At 43.8% G+C, this 23,163-nt stretch overlaps 1 protein-coding gene across 5 annotated transcripts in view; it reads left to right on the plus strand.

Moving 5' to 3' along the window:
• Positions 1-23,163, plus strand: part of DNAH9 (dynein axonemal heavy chain 9) — a 330,190-nt gene that overhangs the window by 51,650 nt on the left and 255,377 nt on the right. For all 5 annotated transcript variants that reach the window (XM_053297116.1, XM_053297118.1, XM_053297119.1 and 2 more), the window contains exons 12-20: positions 450-518; positions 2,061-2,187; positions 3,289-3,544; positions 4,676-4,917; positions 12,350-12,485; positions 13,118-13,314; positions 13,406-13,830; positions 21,218-21,440; positions 22,181-22,347. In XM_053297116.1, the coding sequence (XP_053153091.1) occupies positions 450-518; positions 2,061-2,187; positions 3,289-3,544; positions 4,676-4,917; positions 12,350-12,485; positions 13,118-13,314; positions 13,406-13,830; positions 21,218-21,440; positions 22,181-22,347 (1,842 nt within the window). The remainder of the gene's footprint in view (positions 1-449; positions 519-2,060; positions 2,188-3,288; positions 3,545-4,675; positions 4,918-12,349; positions 12,486-13,117; positions 13,315-13,405; positions 13,831-21,217; positions 21,441-22,180; positions 22,348-23,163) is intronic.

Raw genomic sequence — 23,163 nt, forward strand, 5'->3', positions numbered from 1 at the left:
TTATATATTCTGTCTAAACTTTCAAAGACATTTATTTATTTATTTATTTGATTGATTGATTGATTGATATACCGCCCTTCCAAAATGGCTCAGGGTGGTTTACAATTAAAACAAGCCACTAAAACAATAAAAACTAAAACAAATTAAAAACAATATAGCAATTAACAATATAAAAACATTTTAAAATAGGATTAAACAGTTTACAGTAATTAAAAGCCCCAAAATTGGGTTAAAATTTAAAAACCCTGGAAAGCCAGGCCAAACAAATACGTTTTAATATGTTTTTATGTGTAAAATCTGCAGATCTTACATTCCAAGACTTTCAGACTGGAAAAGTCCAACCTTGTACATTTAAAAAATGCTATTTAAAATGAGACTATTCATATATTTTATAATAACTATTACACGATAAAGTAATAATATTTTATTTTGATCTGTCCTATTGATAGTTGCATGGACTCTACTGAAGGCAAAAGAATGATGCAGAAGTATGAAGACTTGATGCAATTGCTAGAAGAGTAAGTCTGCTTTCTTAGAACCTGGTCTAAAGATGAGGCCTCATATCTTGATCATTGCTTCTCTGTAGCTCTAATGGAATCAGGACAAACTGAGGCTAATAGATGCCTTTGGATTCATTTGGTCTAAATATATTGGATGGCATCCACCATCTCAATGGCTTTTTTGGAGGGATGGAAGAAACTGAGTCAGTGTGCCTGTCTTCAAAATACTGACTACCTGGTTGCACAAATAGCTACAACTGTAATTTGCCCTCCAATTTATCCCTTTGTGACAGTTCCCAGTGTGCTGTTTCCTGCCTAGTTATTTCCAGGCCACTTAGTTGTACATATACTTTTATGCTTACTGTGGTTTCATAGCAGTTGCTTCAGTTCAGGGTTGGCCTTTTCCAAAAAGTAAAGCTATTCAGCGATTTAGGAAGTCATCCAATTCCACAAAATCTCAAATGCTCCGTACATGAATATCTTAGCATTGTGTTTGTGCACATAATCTGAATGTAGTGGAAAATGCGATCTCTCTGCAAAAGGTAGGAATTCCTTTTGTGATTTAGTGTGGGTGTTGGGATGGGGAGGATGAGAAAGAGAGAGAGAATGGATGGATGGATGGATGAATGAATAGGAATATTTGATGCCTGTTTCTGGGATGCAATCTTCCTACTCAGAAAAGTCTTTTCTGATAACGATTATGAGAAACTACAGACTATTTTTTAATTTTACACATTTTGCTCACAAACATGCTTCCGTAAGCCATTTCTGTAACAAAAGTTATATTGTGTGAAGCATGTATAAATGTACAAGTCAAACAGATATGCTGAAAACTCTTGGATTTATGGCATACCCGTGCTTGAGGATTATTTATTTTTACTACCTGGGCACTTCATAAGTTTTTCTGATGGTGTGGTTGCTACCCAAACTTTATAGTTACTGCTGTGCATTGTTAATCATTTGTGTGAAGCAGTGCCCAGGTGAACTGAGTTGAGTTTACACACATAAATGAGACTCCTGATTTTTGGCCAGGGTTGCCTATGTGGTTAAAGTCAGCTTAAGCTTCACCCAAGCAAGCAAGCAAGCAAGCAAGCAGAGCAGCACCTGTGTGGTCCAGATCTCCAGCTGGAACTGTATTAGCAATAGCTTCAAAACAAGTATAGTGAATGTGTAGCTTGTGTAAATCCAGGCAGTATTTGGCATGCAGTTGTGAAGCTGGTGAATAATTACATCATTATATAGTCCCCAATTTACAATTAATCCAGTGTTGTTATGCTACTGCAACATTGCTTAAAGTGGATTGAGCAGCCACCTCTCAGTTTCTGAGAGTGGGTGAGCGGGAGAAGTACCTCCATTTTCAAGAAAGACCAAAGCCCATTTATCTGGGGTGGGGAAGATGTTCCACTTAACAGCTGGGTGGGGAAAGGTGCTTTTTTTCGGCACCTGCAGATCACCTTAACTTTGTTTTCAGCATAGCCAGGAAATACTCTTCTAAGCACAGGTTCAAACAGTCATTGGAGAGTTTATAAAAGTCCGACAGCGGTTGTCGTCTTTTGGTAGGTACCAAGAGAAACTTTACAAGGAATGGTTCCAGACTGTATCTGAAAAATCACAGTATAACCTCACTCGACCACTTATCCGACGAGACCCGGAGAGTAATCTGATTGCTGTCAATTTTGACCCTCAGGTAAGATGAGAGAATTCTAATTTTCCTAGGAGGCTTCTTCTCCTTTTACATCAGCATTGCCAGGAGCAGGAATTTTCTTGCAAAGCACGCCGTTCTCTGTTGCAAAGGCAACAGACACTCTCTGTAGTTTGCTTTCCAGATTAGACCCTGCAATGGGGTCATGTCAGATCTCGGAAGTGTGCTTCCACACTTCCTGCATTGTGACACCACAGTCCCTACGTGGACAGCAGGGTGCCGTTCACATTGGCAATGCCCTGTGTCGAATTTAATAGCTGTGATATAGAGCTAGGACGTCGTAAATCCAGTGTAAGGAAGTTGCTTTTTTGGATTGTTAGTTGCTGTGAGACTGCGCCCCCTGCTGTTTATGTTTCTAATGCAACTTGCCTGAACAGAAGCATTTCGTCTGGAAAGCACCTAGGAGGCACAACTCTAAAGCACTGGCAAGAGGGAGTTCTTGCAGTGCAGGCTCTGGATTTGCTCTTCTGTTCAGTGATGGAAAGCTCATACATTTGAGGCAAAAGATGTTGATACATTTGAGAGATCAGTCATAAGGATATAAGAAGAACCCTACTGGATTACACCAGTAATCAAAGGTCCAGCTTTCTGTTTCTAACAGTGACTGATCAGATGACTCCAAGAAACTCAGAAGCAGATTGTGGAGGTAAAGCCCTCCCTCATGGTTTGGTCTTCAGAAGGGTGCTGCCTCTGAAAATGAATTTAATTTCACATTGTTAGACCTATCCTCCATGAATTTGTCTATAAGCAAAAAGCCTTCCTTCGTGCTCTAGGAACCTCTCACTGATGTATTTATTTATTTAAAATATTTAATCCCTGCCCCTCCAGTACACTACTGCTTGGGGTGGCTCACAACAATGTATGATTTGGAAAGAGCCGAGGCTGACTTTCAGAGATACTCCAGATTTTTTGGTGAGTGATCCAAAAGATATAGCATCCAATTCTCATCTTTAGTTTTAAGCAGGAACTCTTTCCCCCATTATTTCTGAAAACTCAGGAAAGGCTAGATCAGAAAATAATGCTATGTAAGGGAGAAGACTTGAGAAAGGGAAATCCATAAGTATGTCTAAATGTGTTGCTTTGCAGTTGGTGTCGGTTCTAAGGGAGCTGAGTTACCTTGGAGCAGGTCAGATTGGGAAGATACCAGAGACGGCAGCAGAAATCTACTCCTTTAAAGAATCCTTCCGACAGTTGGTAGCCAACCTAGAGCTGATGGTTGCTTGGTACAACAAGATCCTGAGAACAGTCCTGGAGGTGGAGTATCCACTTGTGCAGGGTCAGTTGCAGGATATTGATATCCAGCTGAAAGAAGCAGAAGAGACATTGAACTGGAAGACAGAAGGTGAGTTGTGCCTTGGGAAAAGGATCTATAAGATATGGTGAAGGAAACAGGTAGAGATAAGCAAATGAAGAAAATCAGTTCTGAGACCTGAAATAAGCAGATCTGTTGAAATGAAAAATCTTCATTTTCTTCCTTTTAGTACTTGTGTTAACCCTCATCCACCATCAGTAGTATTATAGCCAGTAGTTTCATATCTGTCCTAACATAATGAAAAGGAGATGGCCAGCTTTCATGCAAATGGCAGTCCTCCTTTTAAGGGATAATTGGTTTGCTATTTAAAAAAAAAATGCTGGAGAAGATGATACTTCAGCACTGGAGAGGCACACGGGCTCCAAGAAATGTAAGCAACAGTATTGTTGTGGGGAATGAAAAGTCTTGCAGGCTTGCAACCATTTTTGAATAGTTTTAATGGTATAGATGGGTAAAATCTCAACATCTCAGGTTTTAAAAAAATAAGCTTAAATGAGAGAATCAAATTCAAAGGTCCCAAAATGGCAAGAGAAGGGAAGTTCTTTTGTCACATGTCACAGACACCATCCAGTATGCATCCATGACCCTAGTACAACCACACAGCTGTGTTTATGGGGAAGGAGGGAACTAGCATCTCCCCAGCAACAAAACCTTGTGTTTTGAATGCTGGGAGAATGAGATTTCCCTGCAGCAGGAGTGCTATCTGGATCTTCTGTAATGTCAGCAACCAATACACTTTTAAAATTCTAAAATATAGGAAGCTGCCTTGTACTGAAGCAGATCATGGTCCATCAGGCTCAGTATTGTCTATGCTGACTGGCAGTGGCTTCTCCGAGGTTTCAGATAGAAGTCTTTCCCAGCTCTTTTCCAGAGATTGAACCTGGGATCTTTTGCAAAGCAAATGCTCTGCCACAGAGCTATGGCCCCATTCGCAGAGAAGGCATACTGCCTAGAGACTTTGGTAGTGGGTGGTATACAAATATGTTAAATAAAATAAATAAAATAAAAATGAAGGCGCTAATCCCACGAAGACCGGCTTAGCTCCAGCCAGCTGGCTATATCTATATTGAGTGCCCTTATACCATGCTCTGGGATCTCTTGGTGGACCTTGAGTTCTCATTATCAAACTCTTGCTGACTTGGCCTCTGTTGTTCTTGAAAGGTCTTTGGGATCGTGTTTCACGAGTGGTTGACAGTGTTCGAGATCTTGAACAAAGAATCCAGAAAACCAAAGACAACATTGACAACATTCAGAATATCATGAAATCCTGGGTCTCACCCATTTTTGAAAGAAAAGATGGGAAAAGAGAAAATCTACTGAACTTGGATGATCAACATGAGCGACTGGACAAACACTATCGGCACATCACAGATTCTGGGCATAAGATTCATTTTCTAATTGAGGTTGTGTGCATGTGTGTGCGTATGTGTGTTGACATGTGAGTTATACTGCAGAAGTGGCTAAGAAATGTCATCTGTAAATATTCCTTTTCCCATTACAGCAAAACTGCCCAAAGATCTGGGGATTTTCCAGCTACATAGAGAAGTCAAGATGCACTTACATTGTAATCATTCAGCTAGAACAACGTGTGTATGCTATCACTTTGCTGTACATTGACACCTATATTCATTAGCATAGGTTTAACAGTGAGCCAGAGAAATGAGGACCCTCTTTTCACCAGACATTCCTGTCTGTGTATGCTGCAGGACTGGGGTAAGAACATAAGAGCAGCCCTGCTGGCTCAGGCCCAAGGCTTATCTAGGCCCACCAGATGCCTCTGAGAAGTCCACAGGCAAGAGCATGCCCTTGCTCTTGCTGTTGCTCCCCTGAAACTGGTATTTAGAGGCATATTGCCTCTGAGGCTGGAGGTGGCCTATGGTCACCAGACTAGTAGCCATTGATAGACCTGTCTTCCATGAAATTGTCTAAGCCCCTTCTAAAGCCATCCAAGCTAGTGGCCATCACTGCATCCTGTGGCAGAGAATTCCATAGTTTAATTATGTGCTGTGTGAAAAAGTACTTCCTTTTGTTAGCCCTACACTTCCATCCTTCAGTTCCATGGGATGACCCCTGGTTTTAGTGTTGTGAGAGAGTCAGAAAAATTTATCTTTGTCCACTCTCTCTACTCCATGCATAATTTTATACAGCTCTACCATGTCTCCCTGTAGTCACCTCTCTTCCAAACTAAAAGCCATACACGACCATTTCCAGCTTAAATAAATGCTTGTGCTGCTTGGACAGGGATATGTTATTTGCCCCCCGACCCGAAAGAAGACAGGACACACGTATATGGGTAAAGCTAAGGCCATACTTTATTCCTACAAAATATGGGGGAGAAGCATCAGGAACACAACATAACTTGAAAGTAGGCAACTCCATCCCCTCACAGGGGTCTCCAGCCTCCTAATGATAGCTGTCATCCCCACAAGCTGATTGGGTGAAGCAACTGGGCTAGGATCAGGCCACCAGCAGCTGCTGAGTAGAGAACTCTGTGCCACAGTTTCCTGTGCTGAGGAGGTGGTAGCCCATGTCACGCCCCACTCAAGCTGCAAGGCTCTGAGTTGGTGAGCCAAGCAACCACCTAAGAGCAGTGCATTACCAGCCAGCCTTGGCCATGAATTCCTGAGGGGCTGTTCCATGCACCACCCTTCACCTATGGGTTGCCTGCACCCTGCGGTTGAATGCTGAAGTATCCTAACCTCCACATGCCCACACTCACCTGCCACCAAAGGGGGGCTAAACCTCTGTTTTACTCCCCTTACCCCACCTGTCGAAAACAGCTTCATGCAGGCCCTGATGCAACTCCCCCAAGGAAATATCATTGCCGACATCCGACAAGTGAATACCATCTCGTCAGTACAACTGTATCGCCCCATAAACGATCCCCTCATCCTAAGTAACAAACCCCCAAGTGCGTGGGCCATGTGACCCAACTCCTGGTTCACTTTCTTACAGTCCTGGTCCCGAACACGGGGGTCCCCACCCCCACACCAACAGCAGCGGGGATTAAATTGGACCAAACTATTGGCAATTGTGTGCCGATGCTGGAAACCTGGGCCTAATGACTGGCTCAGAAGGTGAAGCTGTGGCCACAAATCAGCACCCAAATGGGGTGATCAAATACTCCAGGATCTGAAAAAGAAAGGTTACTCCTGACCTTTAAAGAGGAGCCCATACCTCTTCTAAGCCAAGGAGTGCCATCGGCCTATGTCCTGAATAGATCTTGCTGGCAGTCCTAGTCATACACGACCAGCCCTCCCCTCCCCTCCCCCCTCCCCTCGGCAGCCTTAACCACATACCAAAATTGGAACCATGTTAGTGGAGTTCCGTCAGTGTGCTGCAGCAACAGCCCAGGTCTGTCACCCTTAAATGTGAAGAAGCGCTCCAGATCCACCACGGGGCATAGGGCCACATTGGACCCCCTTAAAAGAGGCACCACGGCCCTGCTGGTCTGTTTTAGAGGAACACAGGTGAATCACCACAACAGAACCATCCAGCTGCACATCTCTCCTCTCTAGGGCCCTGCTGAACATGTCAGTCCTAGAAGACGCTACTAACTCGCAGAGCCCTGAAAAAGGTGACCAAAGCCGCAGCCTGAAAGAGGGACACTTCATACAGAGAAGAACACAAAAGCTGAAAATGAGAAAGGATACTGACAAGCACACCTGGTGCAATAGGGGCTCTGGGGTCCGGTGGGTGAGGGTTCTCTCTCCTCCAGCCTTCTAGCATCCTCCACAGCCTAAAGTCACCTGTATGATCTGGGAGCCCCCAACACATGGGCTCAAAAGCCAGAGCTGACAAGTGGCCAGCAATCTATCATGCTTCAAGACCACTAGAATGCAGCTCCACACAGAACTGAATCATGTGTTCAGCTGGCACAGGCCAGGAGCCCCCTAACCTGGCCGCCTCTCTGAATTCTTTGAACTCACTGCAGTGCGCCTGGTAATGCCATCTGGTGCTGGGTGCCAGTGACAAGGCTATTGCTCTGTCAGCCTCGATCCTCCGAGCCTCCAAATGTAGTCTGGCAAGATCTTGGGCACAGGAGAAGAATCTGGGGTCAGCCGTCGGAAGCGTTCCATATGCATCCGAAATCAGGCACCAGCCACTCCATTGTCTAAACTGGAGACGTGGTGAGCTAAGAATTGGGTATTCAACTGGAGGCACTGGAGCATGAAACAGCGAACTAATCCCATCACTCTGGTGCGACGTGAGTGTGAGAATTTATAACCTGGGCTGTCTCCTCGTTATGGCACCAAAAATGCACTGTTTTGTTATCAAAGTCCCCAGACCAGATGTGCATCATGACTACAATGGGAAAGAATTCCAAAAAAGTTAAGTCCTGGGTAACCCCACACATGGACCATTCCCTCGGCCACTGGGCTGCACACCAACATTCCCTAAAGTAAAGACCGAAGCCAAGGGCACCTGCGATGCATCAGAGTGTACCTGCAATTCTGCCTCAAGCAGCATTTCCACCCTCCAGAAAGAAACCCCATTGAAACCTTGGAGGAAGGAGTGCCACACTAGTAAGTCTTCCTTGATCTCCTGGGTCACCCCAATACAATGGTGTGGGGAACTAACACCCCAAATAGTGTCACACAAGTGCCTCAAGAAGGCCCTGCCTGGGGCCACCACTCAGCATGCAAAGTTCAGGTGACCTATATGGGATTGAAAATCCCGTAACGTGGCCTTCCTTGCTGACAAAAGGTTTTGTAAGCGGGCAACCATATTCTCCAATTTTTTAGCTGGTAGCCTGCAGAGCCCTGCGTTGGAATCCAACTCAGTACCTAAAAATGACAAGACCGGAGCTGGGCCCTCAGTCGTTTCGTATGCATGGGGCACCCCCAACTCAGCTGAAATGGCACTGAAAATAGTCATGAGGTGGCCACAGAGGGGTGAATCGGGAGGGCCTGCAAATAAAAAAAATATCTTAAGAACTATGCTAAGGTGTCTGGAGCGAGCTACGACACACCAGGAAGGTGCTGAAACACGCAAAGGCCTCACAGGAGACGGAACAACCCATGGGCAGGGCCTGGTCCATGTAATAGCAGCCCTCAAACTGGAAGCCTAACAACTCAAAATCAGTGGGGTGGACCAGAAGAAGGTGAAAAGCTGACAATGTTGCACTTGCCCATGAGTGCTCCCTTCCCCAGCAGCTGAACCATCCTTACATCATCGGACGAGGTGTATCGTACCAAGCAGAGCTCCTGCAAAATGGCTTTGTTGACTGAGATGCCCTGGGGTAAGACAAATGGTGGATCAGTCTAAATTCCCCAGGGGCCTTTGTGGGCACCACCCCCAAGTGGGAAACCCTAAAATTAGGGGTGGGGAGCCCAAAAAGGGACCCAGCACTCTACCCTCAGCCACTACCTTGGCAATCTTAGCGCACATAACATGTTCCAAACCTAAAACCAACCTCAATTTTTTGTGTGAAAAAGGGGGAGCCAATGCCCTAAAAGGGAATTCTAAACCCAAAGCAGAACCCACCTGCCAAATAAATTGCACCTTCCCTTTCGGGATAATGTTTGAGAAAAGCCAACAAAACCTGAGTCTTAAATGGGCAGGGGCCCTTTGGCCACCCCACCACCCCCTTGGTTGCCTGTCTTCTGAGGCAGTTGCTGCTCACGGCCAGTGTTATGCCCACCGTGTTATGCCCACCGAGTTAAGAGCCAATCACATGCTAAATGACACGTCATAGTGAGCCTAGGCGGGCCCACTAAACTCGCTGAATGCATGATAAATAATGTCCATGTACTTAACCATGGACGCACCCTGCCAGGGCTATTTCTGCAAGACAATCCTAAAGTTAAACAGATGCCCGGCCAGCCAGTTGGACCAGTTATGGTCCACCGGCTTTTTCTTCAGCGCTTCATGTTCTTTGCACACTGACCTGCCCGTCTCCTTTGTCTCCTGCTCCCTATATAGCAATGAAAATAAATCCACATATTCATTGCGCCAGATCTTCTCCTTGGTGGCTGACAAAAGGTGGTCCCCCAGTGGCATGGAAATATCCCCATAAGGCTAGTGTTCCGCTGGGGTGGATTGTGTCTCAGACTGACTGGCCTTGCTAACGCCTTCAGCCTCTGCTACAGCCCCCTCTTTGGTATCTGACACCCCAGTATCCTGCCACTTCACCTCCCATGGGAATAATTGTTTCTTATCAGGCTCAGCCACCTTGCTTGGCACAGTCGGTACTTGAAGCAAGGTAAAACTAGGAGCCTGTGGAGTCTACACCGACCACCCAGGTTGTGTGTAAGGTGGGTAGCCCCAAACCCCCAAGGCCTGGCCCCACCATAGTGCATGGACACCCCAAGGCAAATATTCACCAGAAGGGCCCACATCCTTGTTTGGTGCATTCGGACTGGCATCTTCCACTGGTGGAGGTTGTGCTGGTTCAGGAGCCGCCCCATCCTCGGGTGCCTCCAGTGTTGCCAGGCGAGCTTTCATCTCCTTAAACAAAGCAGACTTGAATTTAAACTTGGTCTCATGTTTCTGTTTCTGTTTGGATGGCTCACCTTGCAGAGGCCCCTTCTGCCATTGCTTTTCTAAAGTCTTAATTCTGGACAGCATAGTGGCCAAGGCCAAATCTCCTTCGTCTTCAGAGGACTTGGAGGGCTCCATGGGGACTGGAACAGGGCGGCCTGGCCATTTGGGGGCAGGTGCCTTGCCCTTGTTTTCCCCCTTGACCTTCCCCTTTAGGCACATTTTTCTTAGGAAGCATGCTGGCCCTTTACTGGTAACTGCTCTTTAAAATAATCAAGCAAAACAGGCCAACTATCAGGCAACCCCTCAAATGGCAACCAATGGACTGTCTGTCCAAGCTGGCATAAAGAAAAGTCCTAAAGTGTTCCCCAGGCAATCCACTTCTAACACACACTCTCAGCCCACCAAATTCCAACTGCCCCCCCACAAGCTGCAGGGAATCTATGTAAAAGCAGAAAGTCCCCAAGGATCGCGAAACCGCTCTGCAGTCAAACGGAGGGAGTTAAGTGCCTCCTACACCCCAAACTCCCCGTCAAGCAATGATGTCACTCCATGAGACCTCGCCTTGTAGCTCTGCTTGAGCCCCGCGACCCAGCTGCCCACTCCCAGCAAGCACCCAGCCTGATGGGCCCAAACCACCCAAGGCCTGAAGGGGCCGCCTCAGGGTCTCCTCCTTCACTGCTGCAATGCGGGGACCCCAAGAAGTGGCTGCAGCCCCCGAAACGCAGTGAAAAACAAGGATGAGACTGCTGCTGCAGCTGCTGGTGGCCGATTCCGTCCAAGGATGCTGAAGCCGCTTAAAAGCGATTGGTCTGCTCCCAACATGTCTGTCTCCATTGAGCTCCAGCCGTATTGTGCTGAAGAGGAGGGAGCCAGCTCTGTGAAAAAGAGGTTCTGATCCAGGCCCCTGATTGGTTCCACCTGCCCAAAGGCACGAGGCAGGGAGGAGTGTCTGCCCTGTCCTATCATGCCCGGGCACAAGCCCCACCCCACCAACAGCTTGCAGTGTGGTGTGGAGTGGCATTCCATTCCATGTTTATTTCAAGGTTTGTGTATAGTTCAATTTCTTCTCTAGTCTGCTCAGTTTAGTCAACAGAAGAGAGAACAAGATGTCTCTTTGATGTGTTTCTCAGGCTGCAGTCACAAATACATCCTGGGATCCTATGAGGGCAGGACAAGAGTGGTGTGTACCACCTGAGCGTTGCATGTAGTTTTTCAGTTCTTGGCACTGTAGCACTGCACAGTGAAATCTGTCTCAGCTTGTAGGCTGTCTTCTGTCACGAGAGACAATTGGAAAAAGTACAGACTTCCAGATGTCTCAGGACTGAACCAAAACTTGCCTTTTGAAATATCTTGGGTGCTCCACTTAGGCAAAGAAGAGCAGCAAGCAGCAGAAGGCAGTATGCAGCTACGTACCTGTTGGTCTGGAGGCCTTTCAGGTTTCCTCTCGGGCAGCAGCCTCTGGGGAAAGCCTGGCCCTCCTTGCTGTTCAGTAGGACGTACAGTGTGAGTGTGTAATGCACAGGAGTAAAAGCCATCTACCTACATCTTTAAATTCCCACCTAAAGCTTTTAGGGCTTTGTCCTTTTGAAATGTGCACAAAAACATTCACTGCTGCCTGTTCTCAAAGCCAATACTAAATTTATCTTCAGGATTATGGATGCAGCAATTTGAGTCTGCTATCCAGCTGAGATAAAATGTACAAGATGGCCAAGGATTTGTTTGTCCAGGAGGACTCATTGTTCTATGGTAGAACAGCACATCCTTTTCATGTAGAAGGTCCTAGGTTCAGTCCCTAGCATCTTCACTTAAAGGGTCTCTGGTTACAGGACCGTGAAAGATCCCCCTGCCTGAGACACTGGAGAATTGCTGCAAGGAAAGCAGTACTGAGTTAGTAGTCTGACTTGGCTTGAGGTCATATGTTCTTTATCTTCTGTCAAGTTTCATCCTGCAAATTTGCTATTGGTGCAAGCTACATTGCAGAGAATGTGTTTGTTTTGCCAAATTAATGTGAAGATCTCTGGTTTTTGTTTCTTTTTTTAGGGCTCATTCTCCCCCATATAGTCTCCCTCCTCCCTGCTTCCTGGGGAGCTGCCATTTTATAAAGTTTTCATATTGAATTTCCAGGGAGTTCCTGTTTAGCCCTCCCAATCTACAACATTAAATAGTGAGAAGAAAAGAAAGTCAGCTTGCTGTGTTGGTTTACTTCTGTGACCTGGTAAACTACATCTTCTATACAGAACTGTCCTGTGTCCACAGCTATATGAGCTGACAGAACCATCAGACCTTTTGTTAGTGCTGCGACACATGTAGTTCACCTGCCCTTGACTATGATTTTTTTTTAATTCCTAGGAAAACCTAAAACTGTTTGCAGCAGATTCAGTTTCTGATGTTTGGAAAGCTTATTTGGAGCATGTGGATGATATAATTCTGGATGGATTCTTTAATGCCATTGAATGTTCACTTAAGTACCTTTTGGAAAACACTGGTGAGTGCCTAGCAGTGAACTTGTCCTTCCTCAAACTACTTTTTCATTGTTCTTGGTGGGTGTTTGTTTATGGTGGGGACAGCAGAAGGGTGTGTGTGTGTGTGTGTGTGTGTGTGTGTGTGTGATGGAAATTCAGTCTTTAATCTGGACATACTATAGTGTGTGGCCACTGAACAAAGGTAATAGGAGATCTGTCCTGTAAAAACTGCTTTGCTTCCTCTGTATATTAATTTATTTTGATATAGGCAAAGATTAAGCCAAAATATACATCTCTCACTGTAATTGTGCTAAACTTGGTGTCATCTGTTCGTAATACTGTATATTAACCAATGATTGACACTGGAGGAGCTGTTAAGAACTGCCTAAAGCACAATCACCTCCTTTCCTCTCTTGCCCTTGCCAGCTGGGCAAAGAGGCACCTTTGTAATGTGGTGATTCTCTTTATTTAGCAGGGGGAGAGCAGCTGGCCCTATCCACCTCCAGTGACTGTTGCTGGTGTCTATCTTGTTTCTTTAGGGACAGGGATCCTAAAATGTATTTTTTTATTTCTCTGTGTAAACCACTTTGGAAACTTTTGCTGAAAAGCAGTATATAAATATTTGTTGTTGTTGTTGTTGTTGTTGCTGTTGCAGATGCTAAGGCAGGCCTTGCTCCACTCTTCAGAGTGCAGCTGGATCTATCTGTTCCTGAGATGATATTCCGTCCCTCTTTGGATGCTGGTGCCAGTGATGGTTTCTATGATATGGTTGAGGCTCTTGTCAATGATATATACCGGATATCCTCCCTGATGCCTAGACTCGCAGGCCACAGCACTTTCTCCCATTACCAGGTCTTGCCCTTAATCAACCACTGTCTTTCCCCATGCCTGAGTGCATTCTGTCTTGCTCATTAGCACAACCTTGTATTTCTATCCACTTCAGGCTGATATGGAGGAGATGGCTGACCTTGCTGACATGCGCCAGACCCTCATGGATCGTATCCAGAAGATGATGTCCCTCTGTTGTGACTACCGCAGTTCCTTTGACCACTACTCCTATCTCTATGTGGATGACAGGAAAGAATTCATGCGCCAGTTCCTGTTGTATAGTCATGTCCTCACTGCAGAGGAGATTGAGGCCCATGCTGAGGATGGGGTCCCGGAGACCCCTCCCACTCTGCAGCAATTCAAAGAACAGATAGACTCTTATGAGAAGATCTATGAAGAAGTGAGCCATCTGGAGCCAGTCAGTGTATTTGGCAGCTGGATGAAAGTTGATGCCCATCCCTTCAAAACATCTCTTTTGGGTATAATCAAAAGGTGGAGCTTCATGTTCAAGCAGCACTTGATTGATCATGTGACTCACAGGTATCAGTGTTCCTCTCTTGCATGCTTATAATGTCCCGAGGCTTTATATGAGCTATGAAATGCAGTCAAAAGCTTGGATGTGATTCTGAGATGAAAGATGTCTGGGCTGCATTGTGCATTCTTGTCATTAGTTACCAAGCACTTTTCTTCTAAAATGTCTGTCATATGGCATCTCTGCCATGCTTGGTTTTCTCTTGGAGCTGTCATGTTCCCATCTGCTTAGTTCCCATCATGCTGTATAATGCCTAACAAACTGGTGGTGACTCTCCTTGTGCCTTAGGATAACTTTTGTGTGTATCTGTGGAAGAAAACGTAGTCTTCACGCTGAGTTTATTAGAATCCAAGTACTGCTTTATTGATAAAACACAGTTTCAGCTGAAAATGGGTCAGAGAGAGCCCATGCAGGTCACAGACCTGATCAGACACCAAAGACCTCTTGCAAAGTACAGAACACAGTCTTAGCTTGTCAAAAGAGGAAATTACATAATTGTTTCAAGTTACTTAAACATTTCAGTCAGTTAGCTGGACAATTGCATGGATATATTAAAACAAGGAAGTTACAGTGACAAAACCATATTCCTCCTGCATGATCAGATTGCTACAGACAGGGTCGTGCAAAGTACTGCAAAGCATAGCTGCCATCATTGTCTGCTAAAGCATTATTCAAATCTCCATAGACGTTTTCCTGTAATCTGTTTCTAGCTGAAACCCCAAGCTTAGCTATTTTCTGCCTGCCAGCTAAGCTGGTTGTCTTTTTCTTGCAAATCATTTTTGCTCATACAGTTCTAGCATCAAGCTAACAAAATGGCTTCAGTTTGGTCAAGCGAGCAAAGCAATTTCCCACTTATCTTTCTTAAAAGTGGGTGGCTTCTCATGAGTCATACTTATTTTCCAAAGATGCTTGAAAAGCAATAGTATTGCTCTGTTCAAGCGATTGTTTTAGGAATAGTGTGTTCAGCTCTTGGCAACATAGTTCAATAAAGATGATGACAGGTTGGAAAGGCTTCAAACAGGGTTACAGAGATGATCAAGGGTAAGGGAAGCACATCCTAAATGGAGAGGATGAAGAAACTGAATGTGTTTAGCCTGTAGAAAAGAAGGAAGGAAGATATGTTGACAGTTTCCCTATATGTAAATGAGATGTGACAGAGCAGCCATCCTTGTGTCTACATCTAACGTGCGGATGAAAAGCAGCAAAACTCATCTCTCCTCACTGCACTATGTTACACTTTCCTCCAACCCAGCTCCAATACTGGAAATAGGCCAAGAGAAAATTGCTTAAAGCAATAGAATCCAGTGAAGTCAGTCGGGGAGGGATGGGTTTTGCAGCTTTTCATGTGAAGAATAGATCCCTCACCCCTGTTTTATAGGTTAATGGAGCAAATAAGTACATAAAATATACATATCTGTCCCATTATGTCTAGTTTGGCCCAAAGCATGGGAAACAGGTGGTTACACACAGAGTATAGGACTAGAAACTCTCATTTTAACTACAGGTCAGGGGCGATTTTATTAAATATTAGGAAGAATTGCTCAATGGGAAGAATAGCTTAATTTAGGCCAAGAAGAAGGTACTTAGTATACAGAGATATGCTTCCATAAAACATTTCAAGAAATACTTGGGTAGACATTGATGCCATCCCTCGCTGAGAAGTGGTGAATATTCTGAACTGGTGTTTAGAGTCAGTGAAGGGTTGGATGTGGACAAACTGAAATTAAATCTGGCTCTGGTCAGGAGAAATGTCAGCCTCTTCTGGATGGGCTTGTTGCACTCCCCATGAAGGATTAGGTTTGCAACTTGGGAGGGGAGTTCTCCTGAGTTACAATTGGATATTGAGGTGTCTCCATAGCCCGCTTTTGCCCAGCTTCAACTGCACCTATTTTTGTGGGCATTTTGCCCATTTTTTTCTGTGCCATTTGGCCCTTTGGGCCAAACTAGATCTGGCCATGTTGATTCAAGCCCTTGTTAAATCTTGGCTGGATTACTGCAAAGTGACTGCTCATCAAGACAGGGCAGCCATTTTATAGTAATGGGACTGCTCTTGAAGACTCTCCAGAAACTTCAGCTGGTCCAGAATGCAGCTGCAAGAATCCTGATGGGTACAGGGCTCTCTGAGCAAATTACATCAATGCTCTTTCAGCTGCACAAATTACCAGTTTGTTTCCCCCATGATTCAAGGTGCTGATTATTAAACTGCACACACCATTAGATCATTTAGGGAGGCCCTCTTGTGTATGTCAGCTCGGTCAATCCATCTGGTGGTCATGCATGAGAGAAGGTCTTCTCAGTGCAGGCCCCTGCCCTGTGGCACTCTTTTCTCTGGGAGATTCAACTGGTTCCCTCTTTATCAGTCTTTTCTGTCATGGGGAAAATTATCATCCTATTTCAACAGGCTTTCATGCAGCTCATATGAAGTACATTTTTAGGCCTGACAGGTGTTTACTCTCTGCTGGTGAAGTATTAATTGTTTGATGTTGGTTTTACTGATATATATTTATTTTATTGATCCCATTGCTAGACTACCTCGAATCATTTCTGATATCTGTGTGTATATATACTAATACTAATTAATAATTAATAAAATATGAATGGGGATGCTTTAGGTCAGGTAACCTCCCAATTTGGGGCAGGGATTTTGACCTATATGAATCATTCCTTTCCAACTCTATCCCCCCCCATTTTCAATTTTCTTGGTTTTTACAATAGCTTTTACATTTCAAATTACATTCATCTAATTCTACATAAGTAATTATTAACTTCCCGCTTGCCTATCTGTGCAGTTCACAATAACTATACGTATAAACTGTTGCTATAATAATTCAAAACATACATACTCGCAATGCTACTCGATTTTACCCAACCCAACCTGCAGTTATTACTATATTTCAAACCTTACTGAAAAGTCCATATTGGAAAAATGATTCTTTAAGTAAAGCAAAAATAGTTCCCAATCTTCTTTAAAACATTCCAAATTTTTGTCTCTTATCATTCCTTTCCAACTCTAAAAGTAGGATAACTTATCAAAAGAGACCCACACTAAAATTCTATGGCAATATAGTGTGAGAACCAATACAGATGCATTTGTCATTGAATGTGTTGACTCAGTGTGCGGCAGCTGTGAAAAAGGCCAATTCCATGCCAGAGATAATTAAGAAGGGGATTGAAAATAAAACGGCTAATATCATAATGTCCTTATACAAAACTATGGTGCGGCCACACCTGGAGTACTGCGTACAATTCTGGTCACATCTAAAAAAGGACATTGTAGAACTGGAAAAGGTGCCGAAGAGGGCAACCAAGATGATCAGGGGCCTAGAGCACCTTTCTTATGAGGCAAGGCTACAACACCTAGGGCATTTTAGTTTAGAAAAACGACAACTGCGGGGAGATATGATAGAGGTCTATAAAATCATGCGTGGTGTGGAGAAAATGGACAGAGAGAAATTCTTCTCCCTCTCACATAACACTAGAACCAGGGGTCATCCCATGTAGTTGATCGCCAGGAAATCTAGGACCAACGAACGGAAGTACTTTTTCACACAACACATAATCAACTCTGCCACAAGATGTTGTGACAGCCAACAACCTGGATGGCTTCAAGAGGGGTTTGGATAACTTCATGGAGGAGAGGTCTATCATCGGCTACTAGTACTAGTTTAGAAAAAAGACGACTGCAGGGAGACATGATAGAGGTCTATAAAATCATGTATGGAGTGGAGAAAGTGGATAGAGAGAAATTCGTCTCACATAAACTAGAACCAGGGGTCATCCCATGAAATTGATTGCCCAGGAAATCTAGGACCAACAAACAGAAGTACCTTTTCACACAACACATAATCAACTTGTGGAATTCTCTGTCATGAGATGTGGTGACAGCCAATAAGCTGGATGGCTTAAAGTGGGGTTTGAATAACTTCATGGAGGAGAGATCTATCAGCGGCTACTAGTTGGAGGGCTAAAGGCCACCTCCAGCCTCAAAGGCAGGATGCCTCTGAGTACCAGTTGCAGGGGAGTAACAGCAGGAGAGAGGACATGCCCTCAACTCCTGCCTGTGGCTTCCATCGGCATTTGGTGGGGCCACTGTGTGAAACAGGATGCTGGACTAGATGGACCTTGGGCCTGATCCAGTAGGGCTGTTCTTATGTTTTTATGTCTCTGGGGAAAAAAGATGTTTGATATCCAGAAATGCATCTTTAAAGGTTTCTGTAGTGATCTTCTCTTGAAGCTAGATTAATCTATCCTAATTTTTATGTTTTGTTTTCACATGTTTTCAGATGCTGGGGTGCAGGCATAACTCTGAAATGTAATAAGTAAAGTGTCCTTCATTTTACCCTGAATCAACCTTGAGCCCCTGGTCAGGATCGAACTTGTAACCTTCTGGTTACAGGGCGGCAGTTTTACCACTGTGCCACCAGGGGCTCATAAGACCATCATAAGACCATCATAGTCCTGTTGATGGTGTTGATTAAATCACAAACAATGGATTTTAGCTTTGCAGTAACAATTAGTCATGACATTTCAAATCAAAATTGACAGAGTGTACAAAAAAGGAGAAATTTTAAGTCAACATTGGGAGTATTTAATGTCATTACTGCTTATCTGTTTAACACATGGAATCAGTCCTTCATGACTTACACATAACCAGTTCTAAGGAAAATCCAGCTAGACTATCAGATACTCTCAAGAAATGTTTGCAAATAATCCATAAAGCTAAAAATCCTTTTGAATAAATTTGAATATCAAATAAAATTGTGAAAAGAGGGAACTTCTGACATTTCTTTCTGAACAGAGGGAGGCTACATTTTGTCAGATAAATTATTTATATTGTTTGTTCAATACTAAAAACAGATAAAGAGTGATGGTTTCCTACAGGGCTTTGGAAGGATGTTAGCAAGAGTAATTAATTCATGCTTCTTGTATTAAAAAGGAGACCTGTTCAATTCAACCAAAGGTACATCATCCTCTTTCCCACAGTGGCCCGCCAAACACCTTTGAGGAGTCCACAAGTAGAACATGGTGGCAACAGCTCTCCCCACTAATTCCCCTTCCCCTGAACAACTGGTCTTCAGAGGCATGCTTCCTCTGCACCTGAAGGGTCCTATTTAGCTTCCATGGCAAACACCCAATAGACCTGTCCTCCATGAATTTGTCTAATCCCCTTTTAAATAAAAATGTAAGAGTGATTCCTTAGAATTGTAAAACATTGTGCAACTCTGTCTTGGGGGATACACCATCAATGAAGACATAAGATTACTTAGAGAAGTGTTTTTTTGGTCTTTCTTCCCAGCTCAGACTTGAATTCACTCTCCACCCATACAGGCTCAATTCACACAAGTATGTGTGTGTGTACGAGAGGGAGAGGGGGGATATGGGTTGAGACAGCTCATGCAGTATTTGGCATATGTTGAAGCAATTGTGTGAATTGTGTGAATGCTGAATATAGCTTCAACTGATCTGTGCAGGGCTTTAGTGTGTGCCCATGTCATAATTCGACCTACATTTATCATGTCGTTGCTTAACCTACTTTTTGGCAGCATTATAGCAATATGATGAATGTTGTTTCAGCATTTATGTGACTGCTTCAGCACATGTGTGGGTCCTCTTAACCTACATTCAAAATCCACCAGTCTGGTCATATTAATTGGGCGTTGGGTTTTTCTGTTTTATCAACAATGATAATAAATACAACACTTAGCATTTTAGAATGTTCAAAGTACTTCACACATACATTGCCTCAGTAATCCTTCTACTTACTCTGTAAGGGAAGTTAGTGGTAGTATTATCCCCATATTCCAGATGGTGGGCTAAGATTGAGATTTTGGCTGCATTCATATGTAACACGGAACTGGAGTTTTAGGGGGCAGAGGTTTCCTCACCGTGTTGTCCGAATGCTTGCAACTCCAGTTCCACATGCCAACCAGCCCTAGGTTTCACTTCTATAACTCTAATTTGAACCCTCAGGTTGTAGTGAGTATCATCTCTCCAAACCAAGGTTCCACACTGCCTGTGTGTCATTCATATTTGGAACTGCAGGCAGCATTTACTGTAGCCAGAGTGGAGGGAGGAAGCTGCTCCTCCCTCCAGCCATGATTGGCTGTTCAGACTGTCCATGCAGGAAGGAAGCCTGCACAGCCAGTTCCAAATTTGGACAAGAGTGTGGGGGGAGTGGCGCTATTTGAATCGTGGTTTTCTCTGGTTCACAACTCACAGTGCAATTCTAAGCATGCTTATTCAGCAGGAAGTCCCACTGTGTTCATTGATGCTTACTCCCAGGTAAGCGGGCATAGGATTGCAGCTACAGCCACTATACTGTGATATTAATACTAATTGCTGCAATCCTTGAGACCCATTCCCAAGGCCCTCATGAGTCACTAGTGAATTCCAACACACCATTTTTGATTGAAGAATTCCTATACTATAATTTTTCAAGCTAAAAAGGCAAGACATTCAAAGCCCTCTTCTGTTCTGTGTCATTACAGTTATTGTGCACTTGTACCTTAATCACATCTGTGTTGTGAATTCATGCTTTGCAGTTCATGGCGACTGTGATCCAGAGGGGCATTTGGGTGTTTCTAGATGCCCCTCCAGATTACAGCCAATGAAATTCAGAATAGTCAGGATGAAGAATGCGAGAATGCCTGCAGTACTGACAGTTTCAGGAAGAAATTAGGAAAACAGAGAAGTGAAACTTTATTTCATCATGGTACTCTAATACCAGCAAAAGCATTATGCATACATACACATAAATTAAAAATGAAAATTGACTTGTTGAATCATTGAAGATTTGCAGTCTTTACTCACATGTCAAAAATGAATTTTGTTATCAGTGAGAAGAGTACTGTTTGCACTGGGCAAATTGCTCGTTTGGGTGTGTTAGCTAAGAATGTGATGCCAGGCTGTAATTTTAGATAATCCTATTTGTCTTTTTGCATTCAGGTACAGGTACTTTGCTAATAGCCACCTAATGGCACAGCAGGGAAATATCTTGACTAGCAAGCCAGAGGTTGCTGGTTCAAATCTCTGCTGGTATGTTTCCTAGACCATGGGAAATATCTATATTGGACAGCAGCGATATAGGAAGATGCTGAAAGGCATCATCTCATACTGCACAGGAGATGGCAATGGCAAACACCTCTTGTATTCTACCAAAGACAACCACAGGGCTCTGTGGGCACCAGGAGTTGACACCGACTCAATGGCACACTTTACCTTTTACTTTGTGGAATACTTGCTCCTATAATTTGCATGGTCAAATTGGGGCCCCTTGCTCATAGGAAGGAGACAGGTCTAGATTTTTCGTTTTTCACTTATTTATTTTGAACCTGATTAGTCAGCCAGTACTCAAAGTTCTCAAAGTTTTCCCTGCTCTTTCTGCTCTTTCTTTAGTTTGACTGACCTTGAAGAGTTCATAAAAATTGCAGAGATAGGGTTGAACAACACAGTGGAGAAAGGAGATTATGATGGTTTGGTGGAAGTTATGGGTCACCTGATGGCGGTTAAAGACAGACAAACCAGCACCGATGAAATGTTTGAGCCCTTGAAACAAGCAATTGAACTGCTGAAGCTCTATGGGCAAGAATTGCCAGAAGAAGTCTACAGGCAGCTAGAGGTTGGTAAAAACATTTGACGAATATACAAATATGAGGACAGATGTAAAACTTAAAACAGACATCTCAGGGCCAACATGTTATGTTAAGCCCATGACTGTGGCTGGAGTGCTTGATTTTGTCAGCATTCCAGTATGCAAACCACTTTGAAAACTTTAGTTGAAAAGTGGTGTATAAATATTCGTAGCAATAGCATCAATAGTAATTATACTGTATTATTTAAGCCTTTCTTGAGATAACTTTTTTTTCATTTGTAGACAAAGTGCTGAATTTTAAAAGAGGTTCAATATTTTATTCCTATCCATTATTTTTCTCTAAAAGCCTCTTTCCGGCTCTCAGCATTCTAACTTTTATGAAGGCTGAGATTCTGACGCTTTGATTGTGGTGTATATAGGGAACAGAGTGGTGGCACTTCAGGACTTAAGACAATGGAAAAAAATTATCTGCTTCTTCCTAAAGAGCTAAAATAATCCTCGTGGTTGCTGACACATGATATGTTTATTTTCAAATCAGTGGAGGGTGGAAGGGACAGTATATAATTAAAACATCTTCTTAGTAAGGGAGAATGGTGCCAATTGTATCCTGGCAAAATCATTTTTAGTGCCCTGCTGTTGCTGCAGCCAATCTCATGTGTTTCTCCAGCATGGAAACTATACACAAGCAGGATGGATGCATGTTAAATAAATGGGAAACGACTCTCTGCTAGCATCTTATTTTTTGCTTTGTCACACTTTGCTTCCAGGAGCTGCCAGAAAAGTGGAGCAATGTGAAGAAGCTGGCAATAACTGTGAAGCATCATGTGGCTCCATTGCAGGCAAATGAAGTCACAGTTCTTCGCAAGAAATGTGCTGTGTTTGATGTGGAGCAGCACAAATTCAGAGAGAGATTTCACAAAGAAGCACCATTCAGGTTGGAACAAAACAATGGGGCTATTTCACACGACTGCGTGGGCGGGTGGTTGGGTGGGAATGCAGGGTTCAACCTACCTTCCCCTAGATGATCAATGTTAGTTGCTTCAGTGCGTGCCGACACAACCTGTGCTGCTGGGAGCAGCGTGGATCAACAGAGGCTGGGACTCATTTTCCTGGCCAACAGGCAGCCTGGGCTAGGCTGCTCATGAGAACAATCACGTCTCAGTTGCTATAAAGTGATGGAGAGTTTGTGTGATCACTGTCAGTAGCATTTACTCAGCTCTTTTACTTGGCTTCTAAGCCAAGATAAAATCAGCTGAATATGAAAGGCCACCTAACCTAATCAAACATGGCTCTTCCCTGCACTGGCATGAGTACACCTTTTATGCCCTCACTGCTAAGCTTCAAGTAGGGACAAAACAGTCCTCTTGCTGGAAGAGTCCTTGAGGCTTGAATTTCTATGTATATGTTGCAGTCTCTTACACACACAGACTTGTGGCATAATTGCATGCCTTGCCTTGCCATGTATTTGCATTCCATTCCAAATTGACAAATTGGGGGCGTTGCTGGTCAGAATTATTATTTGCCAGGACTGGCCTTAGCCATATCTTAGCCATTGCCTGAGCTCGCTGCCTGCAATTCCTCTGCGTCTCCTCCATGCTTCCTTCTCCATACTTTTCTTTTAGTTAAACTGCACAGTTAATCTTGCTTCAGTAATTTGATTTCATCTCTGTATTGCTCCATATTCATAGAAAGCTTTATATCTCTTTCTGAGTCCTTTATGTAACATTGTTCCTGACTGTGTCTCATTTTA

Source organism: Hemicordylus capensis, chromosome 2 (genome assembly GCF_027244095.1).
Source record: "Hemicordylus capensis ecotype Gifberg chromosome 2, rHemCap1.1.pri, whole genome shotgun sequence".
In the NCBI taxonomy this organism is placed as follows: Eukaryota; Metazoa; Chordata; class Lepidosauria; order Squamata; family Cordylidae; genus Hemicordylus; species Hemicordylus capensis.